This window comes from Aspergillus tanneri, assembly GCF_003426965.1.
Source record: "Aspergillus tanneri strain NIH1004 chromosome Unknown AapTan_6_pilon_pilon_pilon, whole genome shotgun sequence".
Taxonomy (NCBI): domain Eukaryota; kingdom Fungi; phylum Ascomycota; class Eurotiomycetes; order Eurotiales; family Aspergillaceae; genus Aspergillus; species Aspergillus tanneri.
Window position 1 is genome coordinate 3,781,645 of NW_022984633.1, and position 21,619 is coordinate 3,803,263.

General features: G+C 46.8%; 8 protein-coding genes across 8 annotated transcripts; 5 read left to right on the forward strand and 3 right to left on the reverse strand.

Moving 5' to 3' along the window:
• Positions 1-12: 12 nt before the first annotated feature.
• ATNIH1004_009248 (protein kinase family protein) lies at positions 13-2,948 on the forward strand (the record flags this gene model as incomplete). The annotated part of the gene is made up of 4 exons (XM_033573846.1): positions 13-1,899; positions 1,946-2,160; positions 2,221-2,473; positions 2,535-2,948. 4 exons carry the CDS (start codon positions 13-15, stop codon positions 2,946-2,948), a joined length of 2,769 nt encoding a protein of 922 aa, XP_033424398.1.
• A 356-nt stretch (positions 2,949-3,304) lies between these two features.
• Positions 3,305-4,773, reverse strand: ATNIH1004_009249 (uncharacterized protein; the record flags this gene model as incomplete). The annotated part of the gene is made up of 5 exons (XM_033573847.1): positions 3,305-3,784; positions 3,841-4,145; positions 4,202-4,389; positions 4,450-4,534; positions 4,593-4,773. The coding sequence occupies 5 exons, from the start codon at positions 4,771-4,773 to the stop codon at positions 3,305-3,307; spliced, it is 1,239 nt and encodes a 412-aa protein (XP_033424399.1).
• A 261-nt stretch (positions 4,774-5,034) lies between these two features.
• ATNIH1004_009250 (uncharacterized protein) lies at positions 5,035-5,438 on the reverse strand (the record flags this gene model as incomplete). Its single annotated transcript, XM_033573848.1, has 4 exons — positions 5,035-5,050; positions 5,121-5,131; positions 5,188-5,235; positions 5,304-5,438. The coding sequence occupies 4 exons, from the start codon at positions 5,436-5,438 to the stop codon at positions 5,035-5,037; spliced, it is 210 nt and encodes a 69-aa protein (XP_033424400.1).
• Positions 5,439-5,875: 437 nt separating this feature from the next.
• Positions 5,876-8,298, forward strand: ATNIH1004_009251 (uncharacterized protein; the record flags this gene model as incomplete). The annotated part of the gene is made up of 11 exons (XM_033573849.1): positions 5,876-5,979; positions 6,046-6,073; positions 6,133-6,371; positions 6,419-6,566; positions 6,622-6,712; positions 6,773-6,802; positions 6,857-6,923; positions 6,983-7,583; positions 7,647-7,735; positions 7,806-8,028; positions 8,092-8,298. The coding sequence occupies 11 exons, from the start codon at positions 5,876-5,878 to the stop codon at positions 8,296-8,298; spliced, it is 1,827 nt and encodes a 608-aa protein (XP_033424401.1).
• Positions 8,299-9,143: 845 nt separating this feature from the next.
• ATNIH1004_009252 (SBDS family protein) lies at positions 9,144-9,601 on the forward strand (the record flags this gene model as incomplete). The annotated part of the gene is made up of 2 exons (XM_033573850.1): positions 9,144-9,304; positions 9,454-9,601. 2 exons carry the CDS (start codon positions 9,144-9,146, stop codon positions 9,599-9,601), a joined length of 309 nt encoding a protein of 102 aa, XP_033424402.1.
• Positions 9,602-11,262: 1,661 nt separating this feature from the next.
• On the reverse strand, positions 11,263-12,255 carry ATNIH1004_009253 (agmatine deiminase family protein; the record flags this gene model as incomplete). The annotated part of the gene is made up of 1 exon (XM_033573851.1): positions 11,263-12,255. The coding sequence occupies one exon, from the start codon at positions 12,253-12,255 to the stop codon at positions 11,263-11,265; it is 993 nt and encodes a 330-aa protein (XP_033424403.1).
• Positions 12,256-15,303: 3,048 nt separating this feature from the next.
• Positions 15,304-17,856, forward strand: ATNIH1004_009254 (uncharacterized protein; the record flags this gene model as incomplete). The annotated part of the gene is made up of 4 exons (XM_033573852.1): positions 15,304-16,602; positions 17,335-17,388; positions 17,441-17,575; positions 17,638-17,856. The coding sequence occupies 4 exons, from the start codon at positions 15,304-15,306 to the stop codon at positions 17,854-17,856; spliced, it is 1,707 nt and encodes a 568-aa protein (XP_033424404.1).
• Positions 17,857-20,830: 2,974 nt separating this feature from the next.
• ATNIH1004_009255 (aegerolysin family protein) lies at positions 20,831-21,290 on the forward strand (the record flags this gene model as incomplete). The annotated part of the gene is made up of 2 exons (XM_033573853.1): positions 20,831-20,928; positions 20,978-21,290. 2 exons carry the CDS (start codon positions 20,831-20,833, stop codon positions 21,288-21,290), a joined length of 411 nt encoding a protein of 136 aa, XP_033424405.1.
• Positions 21,291-21,619: the final 329 nt, after the last annotated feature.

The following is a 21,619-nucleotide window of genomic DNA, read 5'->3' on the forward strand; positions in this document are numbered from 1 at the left end:
CTGCCGGCGTTGATGAGTGAGGAGGTCATCAGCTCGCTTTGCGAGCAGTTCGTCATCCGACTCCGGGACAACTCTTCAAGCAACCACCGTCAGCATCGATTCTTTCGCAACGGCACAGGGTCCGAAGTCTTCCACAGCAATCAGCAAGATCTACGCGAGCTGCTCCGACACCTGTGTCAGTTCCATGCGATCTCACTGGACCTGCTTCCCCTGCTCGTACAGCGAACCTTATCAGACTTGAGCACCGTCTTCGCCATCCTGCTTTGGGTCCGTGGACGACACGAAGTGCCTGTCCTGCGACAGTTTCTCGACCTGATTCTCGAAGCCGCCGGAAGGGGGGACGGTGCGACACTTAAGGTCACCGACGATGACCTCCCGTTGTCACGGTCCACCGCGACCGGTACGTTTCCCCTGAAAGGGGCCGAATTTTACGAAAAGCAGTTCAAGTTCTGCGCAGTGACACTCGTGAAACGAGAAGAGGTGATATACAAGGATGACCGATGCAAGTGCCCGCTGCCGTATCTGGAAGAAAGCCGGATCGGAGAAGGCGCCTTCGGTCAGGTCTGGAGCGTGCGCATTGAGAAACGGCATCTGCAGTCAAGAGGAAAACACACAGAGACGACAGTGGCCCTGGAGTATGCGCGAAAGGATTTCCAACTGAATCAGGAACAGGCTTTTCAGGAGGAGCGCGAGATCTTGAATCGGATCCTGGATCAACCCCGAAGACACCGGAACATCATGGTGGCACTGGCCAGCCTACAGTATGGGAACACCTACAGCCTCTTTTTTGACCTGGCATCCTGCAACCTCGCCGAGTATCTGCACGCGGAAGATCACTCTCCTCCTTGGAGTTGGGAGGAAAAATGCGCCATCTACCGGCGTGGAGTCACTCTGGCCGGAGCGTTGGCTTTCCTTCACACTGAGTTCCGGAACCAAAGCTTGGAAATGCTCTCGTGCTACCACCTCGATCTCAAACCCCACAATATCCTCGTCTTCAACGCATATACCAGCTCCGAGGAATGGAAGATAACTGACTTTGGTCTTTCCCGAGTCAAAGGCCGAAGGCACGGCGGGGACGAGGACGTGGCTCTGGTGATGCCATTCCTGAGAAAGGCCCAGTGGGGACCCCGGCATTTCCAAGAACCATCGACGATGAATCGACGCGGCGAAGGTACTTATCTCGCCCCAGAATGCTCCTTGCCCAACGGCAGGGTGAGCTCCGCCAGTGATGTTTGGTCCTTTGGATGCATCTTTAGCTTGGTGATGTCCTACATTGACGCCGGCCGTAGTGGTGTGGTGGCATTTGCGACAAAACGGCGCCAACAGGAACATGGTGACTCCTTTTATACCATAAAACGCAGGGGAAGAGAACCAGAGCTTTCGCCGGTGGTGAAGAATTGGTTCAGTCATCTGAAGAAGAGGGCGAGTGCCAGTCCTCATGTAATGGAAGGTAAGGTGGTAGGTCGCACGCTCGATTTCTTGCAGAAGGATGTACTTCATCCTAAACGCGACCGAAGGGTTATGGCAACCAGACTTGAAGCCGAATTGTCTGAGATAAGTCGTCGTTTCTACCAGCCTCTCGAGATATCGGGCTCCAGAGTAAAAAAATGGAGATTTTCACACTCCAAACAACCGCCGTATATTCCTCAGCATCAGAAGCTCCCTTTGGATCAAAGTCTGGGCATACAAAGTAGTCTATTTGCTCCCGGAGGAGATCTCCTGGTTATCCACTCTCTACCGAAGGCCCAGGTGTTCTCCCCGAATGAAATTGTATCCAGTATGGAAGAGCACGCTGCTATCCCAAAGCCACGTCTGATCCTCCTTCCCAACGCCCGATTGGAATGTATCGCAAACAGCTCGACTTTGATTTGCGCTTGTCTTGCGGTTCCGTATTTCGAGGTATATCTATATAATGGAATGTGATATACTTGCTAACCTTCCCCAGTGCTACTTTTATGTTGCATCCGAATCATCACTCACCAGTCTTCCTAATAACGCTCGAGTTTACCGTCCTCACATGGGGTCTATCAAGAAGGTAGCCATATCTGCAGATGGGGAATGGGCTGCTTTTATTATCACGCGCAGTCCTTACGGGCCGGATTCAGATGCTCTGGTGTACCTTTTACGCACCAAAGATCTGGTGGGTGTATCAAGCGATGCGTAAGGTCAACCGCTGCGTAATCACAGGAATCAGATGCTAATGCAGAAACCATTCAATAGGATCTCCTCTCCACCATCAAGTCGTTCGAACTCACCTGTCCAGGGTCACAGCTCCGACAGCATCACTAGCGGGGGGGGCACTATCTCGCAAGGCTCGCAGATTGGACCTGTGGCACAAATCCGGTCATTCATCTTCTCCAGCGACGCCCAGTATCTAGTCATAATCAGTCAGTTAGACCCTGAGCATTTGTGCATTCGAGCATGGGACACGCACTGTGGCTCATTCTGCGCAGATCTGAACATAGCATTTTCGGTAAGCTTCCAAGTGTTGCTTTGATTCTCCTTCCGGAGCACTTACTCTGAGATCTTGTAAGGGCTCCTCCATAGTGGGAGACACTCTCTTCACTGCATGTACTATGTGTCATCATACACCCAGCCTATTTATACTGTGTCAAGGCAGATATCTGCTTTATATCAGCTCTTGGAGTTGGGATCATCGCGTCCATACCCTACCCGGCCACATCTTCAATGTTTTCGCGCGTGACGATGATGCGGCACTGGTTCTTCTAGGAAATAATGGCGACGACCGTCTTCTAAGGGCCTACACCATGCCGATCCCAATCTCAGGGCCTCCTGAGCTTAAAGAAATAGCCATGAGTAATCTGAGCTCATACAGCGCGGCCCGGGACAGTGCCGTCCTCGCACAAGGCACAAGATCGCGAAGGATGTTACTAGTCGCGACGGCGAGAGGCGAATTCCTTGCTATAAGAATCCCAGATGGAACATGATCTATAATCTTAGACACTGGATCGGAATTATTGTATACTTAATGGAGCTCTATGTATAGGGTAACTTGCCGGAGAATACACCGTGGATATGTCGTTCGTTGGACAAGCTATGTTGTGAATCCCGTTTTTCACCCTTAGACAAACGCCTATACAGCCAGTACACCCTTCTTCACTTGTCTTGGATTGTGTTTCCTACAAAGCCACCAGAACATAACAGTCACAGCGGTGAGAGGCAGGGAGCACACGATGAAGATCCAAATCTGTGGGGATACAATGAGTGTGTGTGTGACGGGATCCATTTCAAAGAATTAGTTCATTCCAAGAAGTGTCTGCGCGCAGTCAGTGGGTTTCCAACATCAAACCGGAACGGGGGAAGAGAGGCCTACGGCTACAAAGGTGGAAGGCAGATATATCAGCGTTACGACCGTGATAACCCGAACGGTCGTCGAGTCATCAACTGTAGACAAAGTCAGATCCAACATATGTTCAGTCTGCTCGTGAGCCCTGTGGGAATTCTTGAAGGAAAAGGTATCTGTGATCAAGTGAGCCGTGGTGGCCGTGCGGTTTTGAAGAAACGCTGCGCCCTGGGAATATGCCTCGAGGTGATTTTTATAGTTTCCGAGCAGCTGTTCCATTGCCATCCACGGTGCGTGGTCCACTCGGCCACAGTCGCGAAGCACATCATTGGCTTTCCGCAGTATCTGCAACGTCTTGTCGAAGGAGCAGAAGATAGCTCGTAGCGGCAAGCACCGAGCTTCCACTGAGCGAATAAAGGTGAGCGTTTGGTGGTTGACATTCAGTGTCTCCTGAACGCGTTGGGTGGTGGTCGTGTTGGACTAGATAGGCTGGTCAGTAACATCGAAGGTCATAAATGGCGATAAAATTTTCCCACCACTGCCAGTACCCTGGCTTCATATGACGCCAGGTAGTCTCTCCAGTTCGGGAAGAACGTCGTGAAGAGGATGTGATGAACTAGGAGGGGATGTATCTTGAACGCTGTGTCATATTCTGAAGATAGTCGCATCTGCCCGAGACGTTCCTGGAAGAGGCAGGATTTCGTAGGATTCATAAAGATCCACGTGGACTGGTCTATTTCAGAGTCGTACTTGTGGTATACTCCAGTCTGACGCAAGGCCCAGGCCTCTGTCTTGTTGTCTTTTGCTTTTGGGAATGCATACTTGAAAATATAGGCGACCTCTATTGCAGATATCAGTGGCATCATCTTATTCTAATACAAGTAGAGAGACCCTTACCAAAATAGCGTCCGTTGTAACTAAACATGGGTGCACTGCTATAAGCCTCTTCTGTGGCTACTGATTTCTCACAGAAAGACAGCGCGAGATTCAAGAGCTGTAACGAACATCCCGTGGCACTCACTATCTCCTCGAGCATCTCCACGGTAACATTCAATGGCCTCCAGGAATTGGCTTGACTGATGGATCTGTGTGGACGTTAGATTCGGCATTCCTTCCTTCCCCTGAATTGGCTTGGAGCTACCTACATCATACGCAGTGTACCCGCCCTCCCACGGATTTGAGCTCGATAGCTCTGTAAATCGGCCAAAGAGCCAAAGGACCGAGTTATTGCTATATAGACTAGGTCAGACTCTGTAGTGTTTGTTGTATGGTCGCGGACAACCCAGACTTTCACCAGACTCCCCCAAATTAACCTCGGTCCAGTCCACCTGCACATTAGACTCGTCTTTCTGAAAACACTTGCGAGACTCTGCTCGCTTCCTGTAATCTCTGGGATATGGGATATAACAAAAAGGATCGAATTCATCCGGCCCGGGGGCCGTGGTATCTGGTTTTGGTGGCGCAACCATTCTTTTAGGACGAATCAAGCGAGACCTGGAGATTAGGTACTTGGCTCCACTGGCACGGAGATACGAATATTTAAACCTACTTCGTGTGGGTACACTCGAAAATAGTCGTGAAAATTTAATTATATTTATATCATACTTCCGCTCGTATGGTTCAGCCCTCGTTCCCCAAATATATAGACATATAGAGCAATCCCTCGACTGTGCGGCTGAAAGCACTGCCCTGTCCTCACGGTCTATCCACCACTCAGGGGCGGGGTTCAATTACTCTGAGGCTTCTCTACAAATGGTAGAACTGTCAGCCATTCAGCATAGCCTCGGGCAAAATGCCCACTTAGAACAACGCCTACTTTAGCTGTTCCTATCCAAAGTCAGTATAATCGGGCCCTACATAAAGTGGAGACAAGGCCGGCTTACTTCTGACACCTTGTGTGGAGCATCAAACGACCAGATATCTTCATCAACCTAGACGGTCACGTCAAAGTTACTACACCAGACGATTCGCAAAAAAAGTCGGAAAGGACGTATGATACCCTGATATGGAAATTCAGGTCTGGATGAGTAGGAAATAGTCGCTCCAGGAGGTGTTGCAGTTTCTCCCGCCGGAGGTATCGCGCGGGTGTTGCTTGTCGAGGGTATGAAGTGGTGCTTGTCCGCTGTTTGACCATGATGGGCGCCTATATTCTGGTTTGAGCTACTCTCATGGGAAATGGGACCAGTATGTGGTTATACAAGGCTGAGGGAGATTTAATTCTGTTTTGACTCTACCAACTCAGTCCATCCTTCATGCACTAATACGAGAAATCCGCCAGGGTTGGAGATGCATGCCCAATCAGTCTCTTTCTAGACCGGGTTCCCCTCATGCCACATATCCCAGCATCTCGAGTATCACCTGTGTTGTGCGGGGCTAGCTGGTACCAACCAGTCAGGTATATTCGGTTCTATGGCCCCCCCTTTTTTTTGCTGTTTTGGAGAAATCCACTTCGGAGACAGTATGGCTTCTTCAGGTAGTGTGGACCAAGATATTAGGATGGACGACAACAATCCTATCCAAGCCACAAGGACGGTAGAAACCATTGGATCAGAAAAATTGTTCCAGTTACCGATGAGCTCAATGTCGTCGAGGCCTCCGAATAGCATACTCGCGAATCGACAAGAGAGGGAAAGGCCCCAACAGATAATCATGGATGAGAAGGACCGGACAGTGAAGTAAGGGTTGCAACAGAAATGGAGGTGTAAAAACCATCGTTTAGACTGACCATTCTGCCATTCTAGTCGAAAACTGCGAGGGATCCACGTGTTCGTGAGTACTAATTTATTACAGAAGCAGAACTTCATCCCTACTCACCTTCTAATGGCCAGATGATCACCATAAGTGGTGTCCTAGGAATCGGACTCTATCTCCGAAGTGGATCTATCCTTCGAACAGGAGGACCTGCGGCGGTTCTTATCTCCTTCACGGTTGTAGGACTGCTGGCATGGATGGTTATGCAGTGCATTGGGGAACTACTTGCCATATGGCCCATCTCTGGAGCCCTGGTAGAATACGTGGGAACCTTTGTCGACGAGGATTTGGGCACAACGGTCGGGATTGCTTATTGGTAGGTTGTTCCCAATGCACAACTAATTTCATCCCTAATGTCCACAGGATATGCTACTCGTTGAACTTTGCCGCCATGATCGTGGCTGCTGCCGGGGAGTTCGAATTCTGGAACAGTACCAAGGCGCTCCAGGGTACAATTATCATGTTCTTGGTCCCTTTGTTTCTGGTCTTGTTCAATAGCTTCGGCGTGGAGGTAGGTTTGCGAAGTATCTCTGGTGTGACTATTTATCTGAACTGAGTAATTGAAGATATATGGCCTGACGGAGGTGGTCGGAGGCTTGCTGAAGATTTTCGGGATTATCATCGTGACTGTCAGCATGATCGTGATTAACATCGGCGGTTGGCCTCTATCTATTAAATCCTTGCTGCAAAATGTCCTTTGACTCTGACAGTCCACAGGGGGAGTGCAAGGCCACATCGGCACAAAGTGTAAGTGGTGCTGGCAGTGTCTTGTTCTTTTATATTGATGTCTATATTAATTAGATTACGAGGAGCGGTCCATCTTCCAGTATGATGACAAAGGGGCAGACAATTGGGCGTCGGCACTGTTGTAAATTTGCCCCCATCTCTCACACATGATATGAGCACGCTAGGTACTGAATCCACCAGTGTCTCCATCTCGACCGCTGCCTTTGCCTTTATTGGGGTGGAAATAACCGCCGCCGTAGCATTAGAGGCACGTCCTGCGAAGACGCGTCCCTCGATGCAGACCAATCCACCGACCATCCAGGTCAAGGAGCCCCGGCCGCGGATTTCTTTCCGTTTCTCTGCGACCTGGACCAGTTTCATTGCGTGGATCCTCTACTTTGTCGCGGGATTCGTGATGACCCTCAATGTCCCTTGGGATAGTCCCGAATTACCCACGGCAGGATGGCTGGATCATCACAACCAGGACGGAAGAAAGCCAGCAGATTCTGGGTTTGTTCTCAGCGCAAGAGACTCGGGGATTAGCGGCCTGGCGGGTGTTTTTAATATTACCCTCCTGATCACTGCGCTGACCGCCGCGAATACGAATCTGTACGTCGCCTCCCGGACTTTATTCGGGATGACACGAAAGCTACATGGGAAGCAATGGAGATGGCTGGGCTACTTTGGGAGAACCAATAACTATCACGTCCCAGTGCGGTCCATGTTCATGTCCTGCCTTTTCCTATGGGTTCCTTTTCTGTATCTATCGCCAAAGAGCTCGCGAGACACAACCATCACCAGCGTGAGATAGATCCAATATAAGTCTGATATATGCACCCGACTGACTGTTTCCTGGACTTGGTAGCTCCTCGAGGTTCTATCGCAGTTGGGTTCCGTCAGCTGTCTCATCGTTTGGGTCTGCGAATGCTGGGCTTTCATTCGTTTCTACAACTGGTGCTGAACCATTCTCTAGCCCTCCTTGACCTAGCTTCAAGTTTATTATTCTCCATCTGACATTGTCTAGCATGAAGCTCCACCAGGTCAGCCTCAACAATTCTTTACAATACGCACATGTCTGTCGCTTCCATCACCCAGGAACCCCCGACTATTACCCCTGGCGCTCCCACGGCCAGCCAGTAACCATGTATCTCGCGTTGGTCGGATGTCTCTTTATCATCATCGTGGCGGATGGCGCCGCTCTGTGGCATGAGTTCCATACTCCTGCATTTCTCTCGGCCTACTTGGCGGTAAGTCCCATCTCGGAAAGAAACTGGAAGCTGTCACTCTAACTAGGTTCTGGTATTATCCAGCCGATCTGCTTCCTTCTTCTGTGGTTTTTCATTAAAACTTATCGGTCTGGCGGCTGGCGGAACATCAGATGGGAACTGGAAGACCTGTCGAATATCATCGAGGTGAAGGAGAAGATCAGGAAACTGGACGAGCTCGAGCAGCGCGCCACGGCAAGGGATGGGGATGGTCCCAAGCCTAGATGGAGGAATCTCTGGGGGGTTGTATAATAAGGTATTTAAAGGAGTAAAGACGGGGGGAGTAAAAAGAAATAAGGTAGGCACTATTCAAGCACGGAGAATCTGTCTTATTTCAGTGGTCGCGTATTCTGTTAATACCAACTATGCATTCGACACCGACAGATGCACGTTCATTGTCTCACAATGCACAGATTTGAGATCACGTTTGCGGTATAAGGACAGCCGACTGACACCGGGCGCACTGAGTAATCTCCCCAACATGCAAATATCCAGCCCTCCCGAAAGAACAGATTCCTGAAGCCTAGCTAAGCGCATGATGTTACATGCCATTTATCGCAAATTGAGTCAACAGTTTAATTAAAATTAGATTCACCTCCTCTGAGTCTCTAAAAGGACATATCAAAATCCCCTTCCCGACGGATTCTGGCCCATCATCAATATATATAGAGTGGAGAGCTTTTCTGAGACAGGATAGGGGAGGTTAATTGTTGATCTGATCTCTTTGTATGATTTGGTTGGATCGATGGATGGTATATTCGTCAGCCTTGCAAGGCTTTATTAGAACATCATTGGAGAAGTTTACTAACAGTGTACTAGCCTACAAGACCCCAGTAAACAAAACTATGGCTGTTGCATCATTATTCCGACCGTATGTTTTAGCATATGTTGAAGTGTTCTCATGCGTCATCATGACGCGCCATGAGATATGGTAGCGCCTCTCCTCACTCCTTATCGCTATCTGTTCTGCCTCGCCCATACTTAAATTCCATGAAGAGTTCTCTATTCTAGTTTCTCCCAAAATACTCTATCACCATTGATTCAGAGTAGCAACTTGCAGTTACAGCAGAGATACGAGTGAATCGAAAGCTTTCAGAATGACACGAGGAAACAAAAGACAATCCAAAGTATTCTACAAAGGACGGACTGAAGACTTTGTCATATTCGTTGATGCTACCGCCGTGCAGAACTGGAGAAGCGATCATTCCACTCCGCTTGCACAAGTGCTCGACGGATGGAAGATATTCACCTCTCATCAGTAAGTGCATCCTTTATAACCATGCGCATCTTGACGTGTCGAGGAACATATTATGTCATTGGCAAGAGAACGCGGTACACTTATCAGCAATGCAGAGCCCGATGGACTAGGAAGACTGAACTGCTAACCGAATCCTGCAATTTGGCTAGACATGGGTCTCAAGGGATTCATGACGAAGCCAGTAGTGCTACGCTTGAGCACGAGTTCGGGACGTCCAACGATCAAGAGGCTATCTTGAATATATTGGAGCAAGGTGAAATCCAGGAGAGCTTTGTCCGTAATATCCTCTCCCTTTGAACATGCATATTTTCCAGATCACACCTGGATTCACTATAACTACCATCACAATATCTTGTTTTTACACCAGTGTCTAACGTTGGAATGCGTACAGAATACAGAACGACAAGGTATCAAGAACGAGTCACAAGGACCACGGTGGAGTCACTAAAGTTAGAGGGAAGAGAGTGTGAGAGGGTACACTATTTGCCATATTCCCAAAGAGACAGAATTAAAAAAAAAGTCAGCCACATGGCTGGTGTCTCACTCGGATATTCTACTTTGAGTGGTATGGGTGATGGTTCACCTTAGTTTCTTCATACTTCTCAACCTAGAAATTAGTGGGGGAGGCACTAATAGGACTTACAAATATCAGACGTTTTAGTTATTGGAGACCAATACAAGACTCCAAATGAGACGTCATATTGCCTATCATAGTTTCCACCAACGTATCCGACGAGAAGAAACTCAGGTCAGCTCCATGCTAGCTGGGCTATAAGGATAGAATGGGATACAACACCCGTATTTGTTGTAAATGAAGACTCGTCAACGATCCTCTCTAGAAGTAGGTGGCCTTGTACACATGGCATACAGACTAATGTGGACTTCCTAGTAGGATCTTATTGCGCTGAAGCATGTATAGTTCATGAGATAATTTATCTCATTCGCTAAATCTCATGGCCACCTGCGTTCATCTGATTCATCACAGGGATGGTAAAACACCAGTCTCCATTGGTTGCGAGGGGCCGAGCGACGGATTTTACTCGGATAAAATCTTCGACTTGGTGGCTTATCTTTAGAATGCTAATCAGTCGGTCGTTTCCAGTACAGATATTGGTCTGATGGTGCGATGGAGACAAGTGAAGATTCATTAATCGGAGTAATAATTAGATACTACGGCTTAAGGCACGGAGGAAAAGATAGCGCTCTATTCCTCCTCAAATACTATCCGCGACTACCTACCTGTGCTTAGATAGGGCTGGAGAGAGGATTGATTAGCCCTGTGTAAACCAGATGGGGCATTTGTTTTTGGGTTGGAATGATTAAATTGGCGCGAACGAAGTATATAGCAGTGAAGCTAAGTAATATAGTCTGAATATTAGTTATATGATGCTGTAGTGAGTTTAATTACTAATACTATTATGGGCCAAATGTTCTCGTTTTATTTTTGACCTAAGATACTTCCTAAGATCTCGAAAGCCAGCATTTATAGAACATGGAGGATACAATACTGTTAAGACCATCGCATTATTGCCTACAGCTTCTCACCGCTCGGTACACATCTCCTACAACCAACATTATGGCAAGCATTCTCAAGTATACAAGCATTTCTACCGTCAGAACAACAACATAATTGTACAATGAGGTGGAAGTGTCCAGCCAAACGTATGCATAGCCTTTTTAGTTTAGTTGTTCAGACATAGAGTACCTTAACATATTTGTCTAAGAAGCCACAACTAGGCGTCACCATGCTGTGTTGCCTAATTTATATCGTCTGTGAATTATTACAGGGCAAATATGATCATATACTTAAGTGTATGCAAAGCAGTACAGAAAAGAATTAACTTCATCTCAGGTTATTCACTTAAATATATCTGTATCATTAGCTTTTCGAATACCAGGGTCTGCAGTATCATAGACCCTTAGGAACATTAAGTCAGCCTCCAAACACTCCGAGGCCCTCATGGCTTCGATGCAGGGATCTGTTGCGCCATACAGTGGATGCCACCACCGTTCACCGCAATCTCATTAAGGTAGACCTGGACCACCTCTCGCTCAGGAAAGAGGCCTTGAAGCACCTCCTTGGCCTTTGCGTCGCTTTTAGGACTTCCAAATCGTGGGGCGATGACCGCGCCATTCACAAGCAAATAGTTGACGTAGCCCACTACCATGTCTGTTTCAGTTGTGTTGAGATCGTTGACATCCGCCTCGGGCAGTTCAAAGATCTGTAGGACCTGCCCCTTGGCATCAGTTGCCTGGGACAAGATGCGCTTGATGTCATTATAAACCGCTATCCATACATGATTGTCCGGAGTGGGACGACTCAACACGACTTTTCCGGGGCCGGTGAAGCGAGCTAAGGCGTCAATATGAGCATCCGTCACGTCCTCCCCCCTCACACCGGGCACCCAGATCACCTTTGTCACGCCCAAAACTCGGTGGAGTTCCCGCTCGATGGCGCCTCGTGTCATGTCCGGGTTGCGGTTGGGGTTGAGGATCGAACTCTCTGTAGCCAACAGAGTTCCTACACCGTCAGTTTCCAGAGATCCACCTTCAACAACGATAGATGTCTCCACACGGGGGATCCGGCTATCATTTAGGAACTGACGGGCCAAATGGGCATTGCTATCTGACGGATAACGTCCTCCCCAACCATTGAAATTGAAATCGACCCCATGCAGTGCGGAATGCGACTCCTCGCTGAACACGAACGTCGGTAAAACGTCACGCATCCATGGCTCGAGATCATCCGTCCCTATGGCCTTGATGTCCACGCCATACTCACCACAACTTTCAAATTTCCGCCGCACGTCGGAAACCTGGTCACAACCGACCAAAAGAGTCACCGGCTCGAAACCAGAGATAGCCTTGGCGATGGCCGTGAGCTCGACCTTCATTCGCTCAAGGCAGCCGGCCTCCTTATAATTTGGGTTGTTGTTCCCTGGCCAGGCCATGATTGTCCTCTCATGGGGCAACCCTTCATCGGGTATAAAAAAATAGCTGTTTATGGCCATAGCGACCGTAAATCCACTGCAAATTTGCAAAAGCAAGGATAGCATAATAGGTACAGTGAATTTAAAGCCGAATAGATGGACTGAGGTAGAGGCTATTTAAAAAAGCTTGTTAAATTTGGTATCAAGAGTGATGGGATGATGCTGAGTAGGGTCGGCATACCAGGACTGCAGCGCCTTTTTATACTTAAATTACATCATTATTGAAAAAAATTCATCAGGCAGATCTCAATTTCCTTTGGTTGGAGGGACATCCAGTTGAAATAACTATATCATATTCCAGCGGGGGAGTAAACAAGTAGAAATAATTATATATTATATACGGAGGTGTGTTTCAAATGTCATGAGCGACGCTAAAAGTCTTGGCTGTAATGCCATCGTACCGATACCCATACTAACTTGTATGGCCAATTAGACATGGCATTCCAGGTGCAGACAGATTATTATACAAAAAATGAAGCTATTTAGACCCGAAAAAGTAAGACTTTCTTCCTTCCTCTAAAAGAGAGGACCCTCTCCAAGTTCTTTTCGCTTTGATAAGTGACCCCGTAGCCGTGTATCTTTAAAATCACGGTTATCCTTGCCTGTACGGCCTTCTTGGTATTCATTGCCTCCTTCAAGCTCTATAATAGCCTGTATGTGGCGTACCAACTGCTCAATCCAGTGCTGTATATCCTCTTAAGGCATCTTATTCCAAGCGGCTATCCAAGCTAATTCTGCTGTTTTATTATCTCTTGGAGCCCCTCTTGAGGTTGTTCGATGCTTAAGGTATCCCCACGCACATTCAATTGCATTTAAATCAGGAGAATTCCCTGGCCAATCCAGAATTTGTTGCACATTATAAATGTCATATACTGTATGTTGAAAGTAATGGCGATGAGCAGGTGCTCCATCCTCTAATACAGTAGTATTTGGACGCTTAATCATACATTCTTTTGCAAAGGGGATTAGTTTGGGCACAAGAACTTCCTATAAAAAAGAAATATGTTAGATATTGCGTAGAAACTTATAAAGAAAAAAGATAAAACCTTATAATATCAATACCAGTCAATTCCACCCTTTGAATCTCTTTCTAAGCGGCCGGTTTTCTTGGCAAACTGCCATACTGGCTTTCTACCTGGAGTTTTGCCTTCACGAAGTTTTATTCGAGACATTGTTTGGTAAGCTCCTATTCTTCTTTTTTTAAAGGCTCTAACTCCTTGTTCAAAGCTTTAATCTCCTTTGTTGCCTTCTGCTTTTGTTGTGTAGTTTCAGGCTTCCATATATAAATAGGGCCTTTTTTATTATAAGAAAAACAGCCCTATACCATAAAATCAGAGTTTCCTTTCCAGCGGCGGCGTATGCAAGATAATTCACAAACCTTATTTTTTATATGCTATATTCTTAAGCCTCCGCGCCGCTGACCAAGAGAAACAAAGGTTTTATCTATAAAATCACACATTTTTCCATTCTTCGAGCGTCCAATCTTTATATGCAAGGCAAAACTCTAAGCATTTTTTTTTTGTTCGTCAGTAAGGCCAGGTTTAGTAGTAGGTTTAACAGAATAAAAGCCCAATCGAGTAAGAATATGCCAAAGGAGGAAGAAATAGAAGCTTTAAATATAAGGATCTCACAAGATTTTTCACGTCCATTCCGGTCCTTCTTAACAGATTCAATAATAGCTTTCTCGGTATCTTTAGCCACTGGGGGCTGTCCAGAGCGCTGCTTATCTTCCACATATTCAAGAAGAACCGGGGGTTAATATCTGGGTTGAATCCACGCTCTTTTGCCTTTCAATTCCAAACTGGACAGCTTGACGAAACATGCCAGTAATAGCTTCAATCTCTTTAAGATTTGTTCCAGAATGAAGCAAAGTAAGCGCTTGGATTTAAACTCCAACTAAATAATATTTTCCCTGCATGGTCTTAGGTGTCTGGGGGTAGGTGGGTAGGTAGGTAGGTAGGTGAGCAGGCTAGCAGACAAAAGAATTAAAGAATCAGAAGCTGAATAGCTTCAAAAAAAGCAATTTTTGTTGAGAAATATGGCTTTATGACTTGTCATGAATCTAAGAGGTTTCCCATATAAAATACTATGTAAACACCCTTACCGCCAAGACAGCAAAAAATACTAGTGCCTGCTCATGACTTTTGAAACACAGCTCTGTACTCTTCCCGCCAAGCCCCGACGCGCGACAATAGGTCAGGATGCTAGACAGCACACTCCACTTATTATTGCCGCCACTTCAGGCGCCAACATTTTTCTCTCAAGTCTTTCCTGGCACAAGGTATTCAAGGCATGGATAATGATGGCCGCCATCAAAAAGTCAATATGTAGGGCATAATGTATCATAAAGAGAGATTAGCCATTGTTAAAAGTGAATTTGCATTTCCTGATTTTGTCCACCTTGATGGGGAACGAGAATAAATTTTTGACTTGGGATTGACTGAACATGGACAGTCTAACATCTTCACGATTGGCTCCCAGTCAAACATGATTGGTGAATGATAGATATAACTATTCTATCGAGCTAACTTACAGGCATAAAGCGATCATGTAGCCCGTTTGACCTCTCGACCAATTTTTGACGTCATTGTCCCTACTGCCCTACTGTCTCCTATTGGCCCTCGATGACCCACATCACATGACTTTTCACCTGATTTGTGTACCTGTCCATTTCCTCTTTCTTCCCTTCTTTAACGATTCCTTTTTGTACATAGCCTATCCTATAGGTTCTACAGGTTCAGTCTCTGACATATCTGCAGGGATTGGAGCCACAACGGCTCAAGTTCGGAGGCTTTACTGAAACTAGCTCAGCCACACGTGACCAAGTCCTCAAAATACTCTTGGTCAGCAATCAGCTTTGTACATAGGTGCTACTTCCATTATTGAGCCAATACCGCAGTATATCTTGTACCTCCTATTATATGGACCTCCCCACTGGAGCCAGGACCGCACCTTAACAATTCTGATTGCTCCATACCACCAGTCTGGAAGAAGCTCCATACCGACACCATGGCAAAAGGGAAAATGAACAATTCCCGACCTCCTGAACCCCGCACCTTAGCAGTTCCCCTTAATCAATCGGGATCAGGAGATGATACACCTTCCCAACAACCTACTAAGGAGGAAACCCCTGAACGAACCCATCAAACACCTGCGGGAAATGAAAACAGTCACTTACTGGAGTCGTCTGCTTCTGACAACCAAAACCCCGACACTGCTGCCCTACGAGAAGAAATACGCAAGAAAGAGGAGGAATATGTCCGCTTAAAACTACAACGAAGAGACAAAGAGCTAGACGAGCTCATTGCTGCAGAGCGAGCCAAGCTGGAAAGGGCCACACAACCGCAAGGACAACCGGAAAATAAAGTGCAAGTTGTGTGGTCACGTGATGAAACGACCGAGGTTACGAACCCTGTGGGCAATGCAGCCATACCACCAAGCCGGCCAGCAATGACGGACCTATATGAGGGACGGGATATGACGGAATACCGCACCTTTCTAGCCCGAACCAGAAACCACTTTATTAGAAACAGCTATTACTTTACAAACGATGCGGTAAAAGTGGCTGACGGCGCGTCCTACCTCTCTTCAAACTTACTCCTACTATGGGAGGAATATCACGAAGAGTTGCGGACACCACCTAACTGGGAAGAATTCACCACCTTCCTACTTCACCAGCTAAATGATCCAACTCATGTCTTGCGGGAAGCCAAGCTTAAATATCAAAATGCTAAACGAAAACCAGAGGACTCCGTGCGGGAAGCCAATCTTAAATATCAAACTGCTAGACAAAGACCAGAGGATTCCGTGCGGGAATTTGTGCGCTATATAAGTAAATGGGAATCTCAATTGCCCGAGCCCTATACAGAGCGCCAGCGCAAAGATCACCTGCGGGCAAGTATATTAGATGAGATTCGCATAGAGTCATTAAAATATCCCAACGAACCCGATACCTACGATGGATACGTGGCACACCTACAAACAATCGAAGACCAAATCCCGAGCCGAGGAATCCAACTTACTGCAGCTAGGAAGAACTCGCGGGGTTCGAATCAGCAGAATACAAGAGATAACCGCAGTTTTGCACCACAGGTGAATATCAGGGGGGCCTTTGCGAGCCGATCCCGTGGAAGTTTTAGAGGCAGAGGAGGAAATGCATGGGGAAATGCGGGACAGAACTACAAGAAGAGGGAATTCTCCGCAACATTTGATAAGAACCAGTGTGCAAATTGTGGAGCTTACGGCCACTGGACTGGAAACTGCCTGAAACCCCCGCAAAAGAGACAACACTCCGAGGGTCAAGACATGGTAAAAACCTAGGTGGCCTAGTGCTCAGAGCAGCAGCTGCGCTACGTTTAGACGTTTGAAATGATACAGATAATTCTTTCGATATTACTATTCTACTGCAAACGCCTGCGTGTCTAAAACCTGCGAGAGCCCCGCTCGATTATGGCGTCCCAGAAAATTTAATAAGCCAACATTGGGCAAAAGCCTACTCCTTGTCGGGTGAAAGCCCTTGTTAGAGACCTACCGTATTCGGTTTGGTCACGTGGCCTCTCTTAGCCATCCATCTAGATAGACAGCTCGCCTGAGCTCCTTGAATCGAAGAGAATCGTACCTCGCGAACAGCCCTAGATGATCACATAATACGCGCATATGGGGGGCACCAATTACAGACCTGTGCTACAAACATCCAAGGTGAATCCCGAACTCGAAAAGAATGGATACATATAACCTTATCCTCGAGTTCCCATGCTCGGAACTATTAACTTGGACAGTGAATCCTCACATGGAAGTAAAGAGAGCCTGTGGAAATCATCACTGAGACAGACGTGGTCAGCAGCTTAAAAGCTGGAACTCGGGTCTACGGTAAATATCACTGACCTGCAGGAGCCCCAAGCACATGGCAAAATCTAGAAGGAGCAACCACTGCGGGCTTGCTCCTACCAGAGCGATATCAAGACTTTAAAGACGTCTTTCTAACTAAACTAAACAAGGAACAATGGGATACATTGGACATCAACTGATACCCATGATCAGTGTCGACGGCGTCTAGTGCGGCAATTCCTCAACCGTGGGGTGCAGGGTCGAGAAGTAAGTTGAGGAATATCTATCTATATAAATATTCTAAATTAAACGAAACCAGCTATACGATACACGCGCACAATTGGCCCCTCTCCAGCCAAGTGAATCCCAGATTGAAACCATCCTTCGCCCACTGCGTCTGGAGTCCTTCCATCGCTTCGCTGTGTTCACAACTATTGAAGAAGGAGGCCTCTGGGTCCGCACCTGCTATGACACTGACAAGACGCCCATGAATTACTCTGGGATGACTCTGTGGAGAGTAGTGGTGCATTTGGGAAGAATTCTCTTATTTTCAATGATAAAGAGTTATTTCAAACTGCCGACCTAGCTGGGATGCTAGACATCTTCCCAGAACGTGTTACAAATAGCTGGGCCGTTGAGAATGTGGCCAAACGAGAATGGGCATTGTCCCGAATCTTAGGACATGCGAAAGCAAGTGAGGCCGATGCGGAATGGGTTGAAGCGAAAGCAAGTTGAGCGGGGGCCAGAGCATTGAACGAGTTACTACCGGCCATACCAAGCCTCTGTATGGTGACATATCTCTTTATAGAAGATAAGGCAGTCTGGGATAGGGGGACACCTTGCATATCTTTCTTGATAATTGTGGGAATATAGTAACTTAGTCACAGTGTAGTGCATTTACAGCCGGCGGTTTTTATGGACAATGGCTTAAGGGACGTTGGGATGAGCCTTTTTACCCCCCTGTTTTCTACGGGCCCTGGTGGGCTGGGCTCAACCTATCTCCCTGGTGGGAGTCCGGGCCCTCCCTATTCTGAAATATGGCTTCCAGAGTGAGAGAAAAGTAAGGGAATTGGTTTTTAATTCTATGCTCCAGATGGCAACGAGTTTTCTCTAAGTCGAGACCTGCATATATATATGCCCCTATGGGGCTGTATTATGACGAAAATACTACAGAAAACAAGAAATGAAACCTCTTAGTTAAGGCGTTTTGTCCCCAAACCGGGCAGATATCGTCCGACGAATCGAGGACAAAATCATCCAAAGAAGCCACCAGTTGTCTAAATCGGAATCTGATCTCCTCTAGATAATATGATCGACCGTCACAGGAAATGTGCCGTTCCGGTATGTCTTATCATGCTCATTGTAGTGCTGTAGGGTTTCTCTCTTGTGACAAAGCTTGGGTGTGGGTGTGATATAGGGCTCCAGATGGCCATTATACCAAACCACCTCCTCATTGTCAGGATGTCGCCCATCTTGGCGAGCAGCTAGTTGTCCGAACCTGCTCTAATATTCCTCTTGGATTTGTGTGTCGTATCGGAGGCCACATTGTCATTCTTGTAGATGGTGTACCTTATGGCACGGGTGTTATACAGGAAATCCGGTTGGTAGTGCCAGTTCCAGGTGCTATCGAGGATATTGGCATATCCCCCATAGCCCAGGTTGTAGTAGAGGTAGGCACCATACTTGTAGCTGTGTGTCATATCAATGCCGGTTCCGCCAGCAACAGACGCTGCTACTGAGGTCTCGAAGTGCTGTTATACGTTTAAGCAGTTCGCAACACCAGTAAATGGCTGCAGAAATAAACATAGACAAAGAGCCCCCCAGTCCTACTATTGGACGGAAATCAATCTGCTGGAGAAAATGTAATAACCTGAAGAGCTCATCTCATCCACATAGAACTCTTTTAGACATAAAGAAAGCTAAAGGGCCATAACTGTTGGAGGAGTGGGGCTTATATTGCGGATTTTAATGGATCACATATTGTTTGTAATTGCGTTAGTGACATGTCTATGCTCAAAATGGGAGCATACTATTCGGGGCGTAGCTTGACTTGATGAGCGTCCTGTTGTGTCCTTTTCCAGAACTGCTGGTTTAGGTGAGATGGCGGACAAGTACCTTAACCAGACAGAAAACGTTTAAGATAACTAGGGCGACAGAATAGCTTTCTCTAGCTGCCGGCTGTTATATCGTTGCAAATACACATTACACGTCGGCCTTAGTACACTGTAGAGGAATCTCTTAATACAGGAGCTATAAGGTCTGTTGGAGCCTCCACTGTAAAACAGTCCCCTTTAAGTTGACTGTGTGCTTTCTAGGTGACCGGCATCTACGTAACCTATCCACGAGCGACTCGGCAGCCAAGGTGGCCTGGGAGGTCGCAAAGTAGTTCCAAAGCATTCCCCGCACCTGTCCACATAACTGAAAACTTATACACTTTTGTTTAAAAGACCAGCCAGAATAAGATCTAACAAAATATCTTGTACATTGGCAAGCCTAAGGATCCGCGCTGCTGTAGACAGCGTACCCCGCATATTTTACTGCTCCACACTTCTACCAATAGTGAGAGCAATCGCGACTTGCCCTTTCCTTCGACCATGATTGGGTCAATATTACTCCTTTCTCTACTTTTGTGTGACAATAGCATTCCGCCCCTGAAAGTTAGTTAGTTAAGCATATTCGCTGGATTAACTTTACATTACAGGTCCATTAGGTAAATCTTCAGTGAGGTGGCAAACCTGCTTTCTAGATTCTAGACACCTACGACTGTCAGTCTCGACCGGGATACGAGTGTCCGAATCCCGTGGCATACCCTTGCAATTGAATCCTGTTGAGACTCTTCCAATTTCGTGATGCACACTGGTCGGGTGCTATTCCGCGGCTTGGCTGCTTCTCACCCCCGCATCAGGTTATACAGTGAGGATCCGCAGTCGTGCCACCTTGAAGTATCACGAGGACATTTGAAATAGGGGCTAAATCACCACTATTCTGTCCTGTACTACTTAGGTTGATTAATGTAAATATATGCAAGCTGAATAATTACGAAGGGTTTAGTCAAGGCTAAGCAAAAGTATGATGAGTGCCTCCATCAGTAAGGTAAGGGCAACTTGTAGGCAACTTGTCAGAAGCACACTTCAATAAATGGATGCCAGACAGGCGGATCAATATATTCAGACCTGTTTATTTAGAGACAAGTCTTACTAAATAAAATAGAAATATTTGTTTATTTACACAGGCACCAGACATCAGTAACCGTGGAAAAATAATGGTGACGTCATTGCCCGAGAGAAGAACACCATACATTTCGCTTCGCACTTCCACTTTCACTTCCACTTCACCAAGAATTGGAAGAATTGGTAAATACCTCAAACTAAACCAAGCTGGAAGGAAAAGAATCCCAAAAATGGATCGAACGAGACAAAACCCCAGGGTTTCCCCGCAAATTGGAAAGTCATTCCACGGATCACGCCACGAATTGGCCAACCACATCGTACGATGAGCCGTCATGTGGTCGTCCACTGATCGGCCACTGCTGGAATGCATGACGTGTTACACTCGGCCCGCAGTTGATCAATCCGTATATAAGGATCGGGGTGGTAACCGTAGTATCCGGGCTATCCTCCATCGTACTGGACTACACGTATTGTGACCACTTTCCCAATTTGCAACTAACGTTCTCTTCAACTATTCATCCATCCCATCCAATTTCAACATGGCTCTGGATAAATACAACTCCCAATGGGTCTCGTTTCATATCCGTGACCATTTGGATAATAGAGAGATTTCTGTCCGACACTGTGTCATTGAAGAGTGAGTTCATTTCCTCCTCGATATTCTTCATCACATACTAATAATATAGTGGCCAATTCCACGACCCCGATAACAACAAACCCATGACCGAAGATGACATCGACGAGCTGGTAATCCCCGCCGACGGCATCGGCGAGATCTGCGCCCGCAGTCGTAGAGGTAGCGAGGGCCGTCTGGATCTGTTCGATGGAGATAACAAGATCTGCGAGCTCCACTGGGACAATCGCAAGGACGAAAAGTTTAATGTCGTCGAGATGCTGGATAGTAGTGACAAGTATCGCGTCACGCATGGGGGATGGAGCCCAGAGGCTGGGCCTCTGGGACATGTCTACGTGGACATTTGGGCGAAGAAGAAGAAGTGATTGTCTGATTATAGCAGGGTGTGTGGAGTTAGTATTGATTTTTGGTTTATTTTTGATTGTTTGGACATCTGCGTAGGTTGATGGATTATGCGCGGGAGCATGATTATACGAATATAAATATAAATATTACCAATACCAGCATTTATTCGCTCCAAAGCTGGACATTCTGGTGGATAATATTGAAGTATGTGCTATAATTCCGACAGGTATGTCTTTATCCACTGCCATGTTGTATTCAGGTCTTAGAAACAAGGGAATAGTCATTTATAAGTTCAGCACCACTCTAAATTCGTCCGATGGACGGAAACAAGTCAGTTACACAGGGCAGT